At 38.8% G+C, this 13,014-nt stretch overlaps 1 protein-coding gene across 2 annotated transcripts in view; it reads right to left on the bottom strand.

Moving 5' to 3' along the window:
• Positions 1-12,807, bottom strand: part of cnot10 (CCR4-NOT transcription complex subunit 10) — a 27,013-nt gene extending 14,206 nt beyond the window's left edge. Inside the window, exons 1-8 of one of the 2 annotated variants that reach the window (XM_015404713.1) lie at positions 12,631-12,807; positions 10,408-10,499; positions 6,572-6,733; positions 6,344-6,494; positions 5,433-5,572; positions 2,540-2,623; positions 2,278-2,361; positions 1,709-1,826 (exon numbers count right to left, since the gene is read on the bottom strand). In XM_015404713.1, the coding sequence (XP_015260199.1) occupies positions 1,709-1,826; positions 2,278-2,361; positions 2,540-2,623; positions 5,433-5,572; positions 6,344-6,494; positions 6,572-6,733; positions 10,408-10,499; positions 12,631-12,646 (847 nt within the window). In that variant the 5' untranslated portion in view covers positions 12,647-12,807. The remainder of the gene's footprint in view (positions 1-1,708; positions 1,827-2,277; positions 2,362-2,539; positions 2,624-5,432; positions 5,573-6,343; positions 6,495-6,571; positions 6,734-10,407; positions 10,500-12,630) is intronic. The other variant, XM_015404714.1, reaches the window with a different exon arrangement.
• Positions 12,808-13,014: the final 207 nt, after the last annotated feature.

Here is a 13,014-nt window from a genome sequence, read left to right as displayed (position 1 = left end):
CATTTCTGACTGTATATCCCTGTAATTATTACACACTGTAGCTTTAATGTGTTGAAATGCTTCATGGCACCTAATGAACCCATCACTACTTCCAATAATCCAAACACTTCCCAGATGTTTAGAGGTGAATCATTTAACATCACCAGTCTAAATGTGTTTAGAACAGTTTCACTTTATTGTGCATTTAGTTAAAGAAGGAGAAACTAATGGCAAAGTAACAGAAAGTGTAATGTCTGAATCACTCAATGAGTATCTAAAGTCTTTGTTGATTTATAAAACCTGAAAGACGCTGTACAGGATTTTTGGATTTATTTTTTTACTAAAAGCAGAGGTGTCAAAAGTATTCATGTCTATTACTAAAGTAGAAATATAATTCATACCTTTATAAAAAAAACCTTTCTGTAGAAGTTTTTTTTTGTTGAAGTATCAGCTTCAGCTCTTTACTCAAGTAAAAGTGTAAACCTACACATTTTAAAGCTACTTAAAGTGTAAAAGTAATGCAGAAAAAAGCTTTACTGCTCTACCCTATTAAAGCCCGACGTAAACTGTGCGATTTTCGGGGCAATTTTCCAATCATGCGAGAATCTTTCGATCGGGCCGGCTTTCAGCCCGATCGTGCGCTGTGTCGCGTACAGGAGGTTACGAGCGGCGATCAGCCTCTCACTACCACCTCCCGATTAGGAATCGTGAGGTCGGGAGAAAATCAAACTTGTTTAATTTTTGGGCAAATCGCTCAGGGCGCAAAGAAGGATTCTTCTTTTTCTTCTTCCTCTCAGATGTAAACCCAGCAGCATGGCGGGGTTGCAATGAGTGAAATGGAGTTCTTTTCTGTAAAATTGACAGACCGTAGTAGCAACATTTGCTCAGCCATGTCTTTTTTCCTAATATATTGTCGCCTTTTCTTTTTAGGGCTTTCAGCACAAAAGTGCACTAATAGCCAAGGCAGCGCGTTTCACTCTAGTGAGCTTCATATTCCTCCTCTACTGGTTTGACTTCTGGACAGAGGAGTCAGAGCAGCTCCATCTCACTGCGGAGCTGAGTCCGACGTGGTTTTTAGTCGTACAGTCTGAGCAGGTAGATCTCATCAGAGCGTCGGGCCGAACATAAATCATGAGCTGTGAGCTCACAATGTACAACTGAAGCCTGCGGATGGTCGTACAGTGTGAGCAGCAGCTGCATGCAACAACTGAAAAAAAATCACATCATGTATGCCAGGCTTAAAGGAACATTTTCTACAATTCTGCATGATAACTTTCTTAGACTTCATTTTTTTGGGGGTTTTAAAACTAATGGTAACAGCATCAAATTTAACTTTGCATCATCTTAAAAAAACGATTTTGGTATGCGCTGAGTTGGGGCAGCACCGAGTCCAACCACAAAGAAGTGAATTGTCTGGATGAAACCAATTATTTTGATGTTTTTTGTTGTTTTTTAAATACCAACGGGTCATAATGAAATTGAAAGAAAACTAAAGTGTCTACTTTTAGAATGTCAGGAGTAGAAGTAAAAAGTTGTGTAAAAAATACTGTAGTAAAGTATAGATAGCCAAATGTTCTACTTAAGGTAACGACATATTTGTACTTGGTTACTTGATGCCTCTGAATATAAGACATTTTCCAAATAACAAGAATAAATGGTCTATAGTTCTTTCCAGCTCAAGTTTACTTTCAAATCAAAGATAAACTGGGGTGTATAGGGATGTCATCACCTGTTTTAAAGGGGCCGGGATGCTCAGCGATGTTTGAGCTGTTCAGCAACTTCACTGCTTTCCGGTAGTTCCCTCTTAGATACTCAAAGTTGCTCTTGAGGAAGAGCGAGGGTGCAGACTGAAAAAAGATACAACTTTATTTTAAACAATATGATCAGCTATATGACTGCTACACAGCAAAAAGCATCTAGAAATAAGTAAAAATTTCTTAAATTAAGAGCATTTACCCTGATTTGCCAATGCAAGGAGTAATTTCACTCCTAAAATAAGATAATTAGATAAAATGGACTTGAAAGAAGACAATACAATTGTATTTTCTTATTTTATTTATAAATCATCTTAGTCCATTGGGAAAGTGTCTCATGTTCCTCCTCAATTCAAGAAAAAGAGCATTTATTTTAATAAAAATTATATAAATTTCATTTTTTTTTTGCAGGGTACTGTCAGAAATGAGCAAACATTTAGTAGAATTTGAAGAAATGTAATAATAATCTATTATATTTTATGCCTCTGTTTTGATCTAACTTTCTGTACGACTTGAATCTGTTTCAGAACCAACAGATACTCACATTTCCCGCTGTGTTCATCACCGACTTGATCTCTCTTTTACAGGCCTTGGATGACTTCATCTGAATGTAGGCTCTCACTTTGTACTGGAAAGACACAAGGAGGCCAGTGAATCTACAAGAAACCTCAACAATTCAATTCAAAAATCTTTATTAATCCCAAAGGGAAATTAAACAGCTTCTATTACAAAGATCAGGGCTGAAATTCAAAGTGCCAATTCCCAACTTTACAGAGAATCAACGAGTCCCTTTGGTTACATCCTACCTGGTGGATTTTAGATTTAGCTGCTTCCATCATTGCTGCAAACTCTGCTTTCTGGTTTGATCCTTCTTTGGTTGAGGTGTTGCTCTAGAAATAAAAAAAAAAACAATCAAAAGTTAACAATATTCATTCCAGTTAAAGTTCAGCAATCCTGCACCTTAAAAGAAATCTCCCTTTTTTCTCCTTCATTCCATGAGGATCATTTTAAAAACATGAAGCTGAAATTATTGAAGTATTGAATATTTCCCAGGTTATTTATCGATAGTTTGAAATGTTGCTATGGTGACAACAATACATGCATCTAAAACATTCTCCACATGGAAATGATGTAACTAAGGTCACCTACCTACTGCCATATTTGATAGTTAGCATAGAGTATTAGGGCCAGACTAAAACAATATATATAAATAAAATAAAAATTAATTTGTACTTCATTCCCATAATATTATTATTTCAATTCAATTCAATTTATTTCTATAGCGCCATTTCACAACACATTATCTCAAGGCACTTTCCAGTTCACCAGATCATCCAGTCGGATTGATACAAAGTTTTCTATCTAAGGAAAACCAGTTGATTGCATCGACTCACTGACTCAAAGGCAATCACTCACACTAAGCATGCTTGTAGCGACAGTGGAGAGGAAAAACTCCCTTTTAACAGGAAGAAACCTCCAGCAGAACCAGGCTCAGTGTGACTGAGGCCGACTGGGGTTCAAGGAGACAGAAGCAGAGACACAAATAATAGCAGAATAAACTCATAGTTTTCTCAAATCAGTCACAATAGAACAAAGCCATTAAATTATTAGTCCTTTCAGCACAAACTACCAAACATCATCCGAGCTCTGATTGTTTAACATCATAGCTTAATCATTTGATGCTGATGGGCTGAAAGGTTTTCTTATTTGTAAAGAAAGGCCTGAAAATATAACTTCACAGACTTCTCAAAAGTCCTCCTTTCAAAGCAGGGGATGACATGCAGGACTTGGAACTAAATAATATGAACTTTGTTCTTGTATTAAAACCTGTCAAAAACAAATTTCTTTATTCTGGCCCTAATCCTTCATCATAGATGTTAATTTACTGGCATATTGCCAAACCTTATTTCCATACAAATATTTTATTCCAAACCGGTGGTTTGAAATAATCAGGAAGATGTGAGCTGAATATTTCACATCGTGTTTTGTAGCCCTTATCAAATCAAATTAAGGCCAGAACATATCAAATCCAACATTTGCATCGGAATGGACAGAAAATAGTGTTGACGATGTTGTGGCATTTAGCGCTCATTGAAAGTCAATGGGGATGATCACACCCAACACGATTTTACCTAAGGGGGCACCGAGCTCCAACTGAGATACACTCCAGGTCTATAAAGTCAGACTATGCAGAAATTCAGAGGCAATTTCATTGGTCTGACTGGAAGAGAGAGTTACAGAGTAAAACACATCCGTTTTGGGGGAAAATACTAAATAAAATCTTTAATCGCCCGGAGAAAAGAGTCAGTTTCAGAGTTACATAGAGCATTAATAGTAAGCAAAAAATTATTAAGATTGAATACTTTACCCATGATAGAAATTCAAGAGGATGGAAAATAGATAAAGTATTGATCCTCATTGAGGCTCAGAAATAAGAAATTAATAAAGAACGAGGGGAAAACGGAGCAGATAAGTGCAGCTTATCTCTCTCACCTATTTATGAAAAAAAAATGAAAAACTTGGATAAACTTCCCGGCTCTCTCTCTGAGAATCACCTCTCTGCCTCAGTCAGCAGAGAAACGTCTCACTGTATTTATACAAGTGTTTTTCTTTTCTTTAGACGTAGATATAATTATGTTTTTAATAGATGAACATTCTCTATCTGATCTGGTTTGAGATGCTGCACAGACTTTATATGGGGCTTGCTTTATAGCTGCACCGGTGGTGTTTTTAAATTTATTTTTTAAAAACTCTTCATAATCTGTGGAATAGGGATGGGTCCACACATGCGTGGAGCCCATAGAGTAAAACACTGTAGCGTGTTATATGCGTGTCAGTTTAAGAAAGTCATGTGATCGATATAGGAGTTGTTTCTAACTGACTGAATCACTAAACTGTGTTTAAAATCGTATCTGTCATCATCATGCATCTGCTAAAAAAAAGAAAATCTCCTCTTTTCCCATTTATCATCAAAATTATCAAGAGTTTTGGAGCAGCCTAAAAGGAATAGGAACATTTCAGCCGTTTGCGTTTTTATTTTAATCTTCTTGTTGTGTCATTCTTTTCTTCTCAGTTATCACTCAACTTATCTGAATTAAAGTTAATCTCAAATTGACTCTTAGCTAATTTACTATTTTTACTGTCCCTACTCTTTTAAAACGTATGATATAAAATCCTAGTTTAGCAGCATCCTCATTCACATTTGCCCCTAAATTTTCACATTATGATATATGAACACATTATTTATTGGCTGCATCTAAAAACATCAAAGATATTTTTTATGTAAACATAGATATGAAATAATACAATATAACCTACAAAACCTTAAATTATATCATTGTTCTAGTTCATCAAATCAATTCAGTTCAGTCTGTCCAATAAGCTGCCTGTAGTGTCTTTAAATGTCCAGCAGGTGTCAGTATTTTGTGAGACAGTATCAACGCAGCATCATACAGTTCGGGACCATTATGCCTCATTAACCATCACTAGTGTCCAAGTCAAAAGTGGGAAATTGTTTTAATTATAATATCGCACAGAGACAAAAGTGAAAAAAAAAAATCACCCTGCCTAGTTGGAGCCTCTCTATACGCAGTCAGAGTGACATTGAAGAAAAAAAAACTGATCAGAGATGGAAAAACTGTATGCAACTGGTGTGTTCAGATCTTAACTGGTGAAATGCACAGGTAATTAGTGAGCTACCTCTCCTTTGCCATTCTTGTTGCTTCCCTGTACAGAGATCTTGTCCAGGACGGCCAGGAGATGAAGCGCCTTCTCTGGCTGAAACGTCAGCAGGTAGAGGTCCACCAACAGAAAGCACACCGACTGGGCAAATTTCTCTTCTAGAAAAAATGGAGTAATTAGTGCTCCTTTCATGGAGCATAGTAATCATGGTAAACACCAAAAGGTGACATGAAATCGCACACAAACAGTCTGGAAATCTGGGATACCAGAGTTGAAAAGCTGAGGTAAATTTTTTCTACACGGCGGAGAGCAGAGAAATATTTCTGGGGCCGTTTCTCAATATGTGTACTTGTTTGTTCTCATGTGCTCGTGTACTCATGAAACGTCATCAGCCTCAGCCCTAGTATTGTTCCAATTCATAATAACAGAAGACCGAGAACTGATAAAGTCCCCGGATGTTGTTTTCGCCCCTCCCTATTTACCCAGCATGCATCAGAGCTGACTTGTCTGTTCTTGAGACTGACAGCTGTCCCATCATGCACTGCGGCAGCAGCAGCAGCTTCCAGATGAGCGATCACAGAGCTCAGAGTATTAAGTTAAAGTTCTCTTTTTCAGCCATTGTTTTCGGCTATAAAAGTACATTTAAAGATCATTTGAGGAGGAAAATTATACCTTCACTATATGGTCCATTTACTGATTTAGTGCATTATTTTTTATTTTTTTTTTAAAGTTCCAATGTTGAGAGGACAGTGGCAACCAGCTGACCTCAGAGGCTACCGTTAGCCCGTCTGCGGCGGCCGGGGCCAACGTTAGCCCGTCTGCAGCGGCCAGTTTACAAGTGGTGAGGATCATCATTTTTCCAATTCTTTTCTAAAAGTAGTAAAAATGCCTAAAACAAGTGGCAGATGTCACAAAGCAGCAAAACGTACCAAATGGTTCGATAAACTGATAGAGCTTCTCTCCTATAGAGATGGCCTCTGAGTACTGCCTCATGTGGTAGTGGATGATGGCCTGATTATAGTACAGCAAACTATTCTCCACGTCATCCAGCCCGTCCACATCGTCTGCCGTTGTGTGAACCTGAAAAACACATTTCAGGTCATTGTCATGAACTAAGACATACGTGCAGAAGGAAACAAATGAAAGTGTGCTTTTACCCGATTCTTCATAGCCATGAGAGTCTGCTTCAATGTGCCCGTCGTAGTTTGACCACTTTTAAAAAACTCGGCCACAGCTTTATTCATGGCGATTTTGTAGTCTTCTTTGTTGAGCTCCTGCAGCGCTTCAAGGTGTTTGAGAGACTCTTCATACTTCCCAGCCTAAGAGTAGCAAACCGGAGAATCTCACATCATTTCTTCACATAGTGGAGGGGAAGTAATGAATCTGATCATAAGTGAACTCTTTTGGAAAAGGCACAGTTCATCGTGTTATACCGAGGAGGAGGGCTGGACAATTAATTGCATCGCAAAATAATCACAACTTCTTTAAAAAAAACTAGCAATTTCCAGAATGGAAACACGCTTTATTTTTGGTTTTGTTCCATTTAAAACAAGTGGGACAGATGATTTCTCACTCCAGCCATTTTAGATGGGTATAATTAGCTGAAAGTGGATTTGCTGCCACACAGAAGAGGAGCCGCAGCAGATAGAATGCAGATCCATGCATGCCAGCAAGAAGGAAACATTTTCCATGCAACAATAAAGTCCCATGATAACGGACTCTGGAAAACAACATTAAAGGCCATGAAAACAATCAAACATTGGAGATGCAGAACATTTGGTTGGCGCAGAGAAAAATACTAATACCCCCCCACCCCAAAAAATATGAATGAATTATTTTTTGGCAAACCTGCAGAGACAAAAACTACTGAAGTGGAGCTGTGCAGATCTAAGGACACAGCTATCCAAAACTACAAGACCTCCAAAAAGTGGCCCGTCAAATTTCAGTTTAGTTCATTTATACACTGCTTGAAAAAAATTAAAGGAACACTTTGAAAACACATCAGATCTCAATGGGGAAAAAAACATGCTGTTTATTTCTACTGATATGGACTGGGTGATGTTAGGAAGAAAGGATGCCACATCATTTGATGGAAATGAAAATCAATGGTATCAGTTCCTTCATCCTCCAGGAACTGCCTGCATACTGTCGCCACATGAGGCCGGGCATTGTCGTACACCAGGAGGACTGACAATGGGTGCAAGGATTTCATCCCGATACCTAATGGCAGTCAGTGTGCCGTTGTCTTGCCTGTATAGGTCTGTGCGTCCCTCCATGGAAATGCCTCCCCAGACCATCACTGACCCACCACCAAACCGGTCATGCTGAACGATGTTACAGGCAGCATAACGTTCTCCACAGCTTCTCCAGACCCTTTCACGTCTGTCACATGTGTTCAGGGTGAACCTGCTCTCATCTGTGAAAAGCACAGGGCGCCAGTGGTGGACTGGCCAATTTCGGTGTTTTGTGGCAAATGCCAATCGAGCTCCTCGGTGCCCGGCTATGAGCACAGGGCCAACTAGAGGACATCGTCCCTCAGGCCACCCTTGTGAGGTCTGTTTCTTATTGTTTGGTCAGAGACATTCACACCAGTGGCCTTCTGGAGGTCATTTTGTTGGCAGTGCTCCTCCTGATCCTCCTCAAACAAAGGAGCAGATAGCGGTCCTGCTGATGGGTTGTAGACCTTCTACGGCCCTGTCCAGCTCTCCTGGAGTAACTGCCTGCCTCCTGGAATCTCCTCCATGCTCCTGAGATTGTGCTGGGAGACACAGCAAACCTTCTGGCAAAGGCACGCATTGATGTACAGTCCTGGAGGAGTTGGACTGCCTGTGCAACCTCTGTAGGGTCCAGGTAGCGCCTCATGCTAACAGTAGTGACAGTGACCCTAGCCAAATGCAAAACTGTTGAAAAAGAGTCAGAAAAGATGAGGAGGGGAAAAAATGTCAGTGGCCTCCACCTGTAAAACCATTCCTGTTATGATGGTCGTCTTGTTGATGCCCCTCTAGTGCACCTGTTGTTAATTTATTTAACACCAAAGCAGCTGAAACTGATTAACAACCCCCTCTGCTACTGAGCTGACCAAATCAATATCCTAGAAGTTTAATTAACTTATGTTATACTCTGATTACAAAGTGTTCCTTTAATTTTTTTGAGTAGTGTATTAAGGCCGAAAGATTTTGCCAAAATTCTAAATTGTGATTTATTTTTAACCAAAATTGCAATTTAATTTCCATTTTTCTTTGCACTGACCCCAATCTTACAGATGTTTCACCTTCAGCCTTTCAGTTTTACAAAGCTTGTTTTCCCAGAGTCCAGTATCAGGACATTACTGTAACTATTGAGTGAGCAAATGTTTACTTCTACTTCCAATCATAGATCTACGTGCCAGCTGCAACTCTCTACCTTTCAATGTGGAGAAAGCCACAAAGGGCTGGAGGGAGAAATTTAGTGCCGATAAAAATATGATTAAAAATCAGTGTCTCTATGATTTCAAAATTTAGATTTTATTGCAAATGCAATGAATTACCCAGCCCTAATTTATATAGGGCCAATTCACACACTTGACAGAGACAAGTCAACCAGATCAGAGTCAGATTCAAAGTTTCTCACAGTAGGTAGTTTTTCAACTTCCCATCCAGGAAGCTTTTTCAATTCAAATGTCAGAAATAGCGTTGAGTTCGAGGCAGTTCCAGGAAAAGCCCCCTGGGGCCCTGTCACACCTTGCTGATTTGTCCAGTGTATGCCTGATGTCCCAGAATCTCCTAAAACGCTGAACTTATGGTCGTATACATAGAGTATTCACAATGAGTCCAGCTCTTATGTTCAACGACAGCCTAACTTGTGCATCATTTTATGAGCATTACAAAGCTAAAGCAGCTCAGTTAAAGCTGCTCCCCTCGGGCACACAGTCTGCATAAAAAGATGGCTTTGATCGCAGTATTAACCTGGCTGCTGTTTACCACCCACCCAAAAAAAGAAAGAAAGAAAAAGAAAGAAAGGTTTGCAGTTGCAGCAGATTCAGCGTCATATCTGCTAGGAAACTTGTTGGTCGCGGCCGTAGGAGTGAACACAGGGTGGATTCATCACACTCACCTTCTCGCTCACCCTATGATGGAGATGCAGTCTGGAGGAGAAGCTACTCATAGGTTTAGGATAAGCTGGAAGCTATGACTTATGAGTAACTTACACTTAACATATGTCAACCATCAGATAACATGCCTGTAATTTATGGCCCAGGTACTGCATACGCTGGCAAGACATTTTGAGCAATTTTCATAACTTATACAAAACGTACCCATAGCTTATCCAGCGTATACCAGAGTTTTTGCCAGATTTTTCATACATTAGGCCTATGCGGGTCTAAATCGTAGGGGCTTTAGGGGCCCGTTGTCTTGTCCAAACGAAACAAAGCACAGTTTAAGATTTTCCCACTCTGAGACTAAAAGTTTGAAATATAGTCGCTGTCACAGCCGCTTCTTTGGAACGCCGCGTTCTATGGCAACAACAGTTCGATGGATACTTCAAAACCTAGATGCATGTTTACAGGAACACAGATTATTTTTTTGTTACTTATAAGGTGAGAGACGCTGGACTCCTGTGAATATGGACAGCCGTTTGGATTTCATACAGGCGCAGATCCATTCAAAGAATTTTCCTGTTTCCATTTTCTGTTTGGGGAAACTAAAGCTTCTACTTTATGGAGAAAAAAAGGGGCTCAGTATTGATGAGTGTGTATGGGGGTTGTTCAGATCTCCTGAAATTATGCATATCTGGGTAAAAATTCAGAAACTTTGTTCATAAAACTACAGATGGTTATTTTGCTCTGCTGTCACCATCATCACCATTATCACTGTGTTCAAAACAACTTTCCCTTCTCACAAACTTATGTTATCAATATCTGTAGCTGATGCATTTTTATCCCGTTAATGTTTGCAGCTTTACATATCTTATATAAATGGAAATCAAAAAAGAAACAAGAAAAGAGAATATTTACCAAAAAAGCTTCATAAGCACTTGCTGCCATTTCCTTCTCTTGGTCGGTCATCCCACTTGGGGACGAGCTATTCAGCTTTGTCTCGTTTATATCTGATGATTAAAAAAAGGAGAAAACATAAATGTGCAGAACGCTAAATTCCAGCAAATTAGAGTGCATACTTCAGTGGGAATCAGACCAGCTTTCTTCACCAGTTTTAAAACATGTTGAAAAGAAAATGAGGAGCATCACAAACAGCAACAGAGAAGTAAGGGGGAGTTAAACCCAAACCATGGACCTTTTTTTTAAAATCTATATTAGATAGGAAAACATGCAACTTTTAAATAAAAAATAATTAATTTTAGTTTAATTGGAGCCTCTTTTCATTGCAGTGATGTTGAATCTTCAATGTGCTCCATGGATTTATCCTGGGAACAGATGTAGGCAGTCTGACTTTAAGTAGCTCCTCCCTGATGATGCTTCACAACCATAAAATGATCTAAAAACGCTTTAAAATACTTTTATTTTAATTATGCCATTTTGTACTCACAACAAATTAACTTTTATAATCTTAAGCATAATTTGACCAGCCAAAAAATAGCTCATTTCAAATCATTCAACCAGACCGGACACATGAGGAATACACTTTTTAACTTGTTTTAATGCTTTTTAAAGATTCTGGATTATGCTAAAGGTAAATACAAACAAGTTAACACCCTAGTGTGTAGCAGAAAAGGAACATTACATTATAAACATGTTTTCTATCTGATTAACAGATCCATTATGATGACTTTGATAGCTTTGATAGCGTGCCTTGCTCTGAAAACTTTAACTGCACAGAATCCGAAAACGCAAAGAAAATAATTGAACTTTATTGATCTCACATTGGAGAACCTCTGCATTTAACCCATCCCCTTGGGGATCAGTGGGCTGCCATTGTGTGGCGCCCAGGGAACAGTGTGGGGTTAAGGGTCTTTGCTCAGAAACCCAGAGTGACAGTCTTTGGGAGTGGGGCTTGAACTCACAACCTGATGATTCAAAGCCTTATGCCCTAACCACTTATCCACTGTTCTGTCAAATGAACATACCTCATCAGACCAGCATACCTATAGTCAACACGCATGCGCAAGACGTCAGTCATGTACAAAAAAAGCAATTTAAGGTCAGATCGCCATGAGCTTCCAAAAAAACAGCAAAAAGTAGGTAATTAAATTGTTTGTACATGTCTAAAGGGATACAAGTCCATTTAGGTCTATTCTTCATACAAAACTAAAGGGATAAACAGGTATTGACTATGGGTATGCTCATCTGACAGGGTATGCTCATCTGACAGAACACCACCACTCTCCCTGTAGCTGAAAATAGTGAGAGAAAAGTGCACAATCCAAAATATATGATATAATGCTACCATACAATTGTTATATATTGGAAAAAAATAAAACTGAAGATCTCTTAGATAACATTTGTAATATTTGGTGAAATGATTTGACATCAGTTTTGTGTCAGTTGCTTGAAAGACCCCAAAGTTATTAAAACATGTTAGAAATCAATATCTTTAAAAATAACTCCCAATGAGTGTATCTCGTCTATTTAGCAGTGATAAGATCCGCTATCACTTTTGTGTTACAGGACAATGGACATGAAGGTTATTAATGCTTTGAGTTTTCTAGACTGTCCCTAAGCGGGCCACCGTAGGTAGGAGGAGGGAAGAGGCAGAGAGCAACTGCCCGGATTCAAACTGGAGGAATGCGGCGCTTATTCCGATGCGGATTTTCAGCATCCAGATTAATGCCAACTTTACTGTAGTCATATTTTTATATTCCCTCTGTCAAAAGTCTTAAAACATGTTCAGTTGGAAATATATTTGACCGCAAATCAATGTTTAACAAATCACAAGCTAGGTTTGGAAGATTGTCCTTTAATGTGGTCCAAGTCTAAAGAGTTTTAAATCTATTAGCTTTAAAAACTTTAGTAGATTAAAGATCTCAAGGCAGTGATAAACTAGGTGGAATTGCACTTAAGCAGTTTTCCTACACAGAATCTACAATCGGAAGCCCATTTTATCTTCGTCAACATATGTTACTACATAATTCACCCAAAAGGTTTATTAGATGTGTATAATGAAACAGGCTGAAAGTAACATAATTACTCGCTGAAGCAACCTTGGCAAATTATTGTTATTTACGTCATCCGTTTATTGAGATACAGCTAGCATAGCTAACCGACACAAATGGAGAAACTCACCGCTGTTTTCTGCCATTTCTGATCGAAGTTTCAAAGATAATCAAAGAATCTGAGGTCGCTGTCAGAACTGTGTAACATAAAACTGAGTCGCTTAAAAAGAAAGGGAACAGAGAGACGGTTGGACACTTAAAATCTGCCAGCCGAGAAGTCTGATCCACTGTAGCACATTCTTCTTTGCTATTTAATCAACAATCCTAAAGCATAACAAACGCTCAGCAGCGCCACCTTCCGCTTCCTCTGCTTCCTGTATATTGCATGGAGGATGCGCGCAAGACATTATATGAATTAAAATGTAAAGTAAAATGTAAAGTAAAAAAATAATAACTTTACTCACTTTTGTAAATCATATTGCAGCAAATTTTCCCATACTATATTATATACTAT

This window comes from Cyprinodon variegatus, unplaced genomic scaffold (genome assembly GCF_000732505.1).
Source record: "Cyprinodon variegatus isolate N-32 unplaced genomic scaffold, C_variegatus-1.0 Scaffold1836, whole genome shotgun sequence".
Lineage (NCBI taxonomy): Eukaryota > Metazoa > Chordata > Actinopteri > Cyprinodontiformes > Cyprinodontidae > Cyprinodon > Cyprinodon variegatus.
This window is presented reverse-complemented; position numbering and strand designations above follow the sequence as displayed.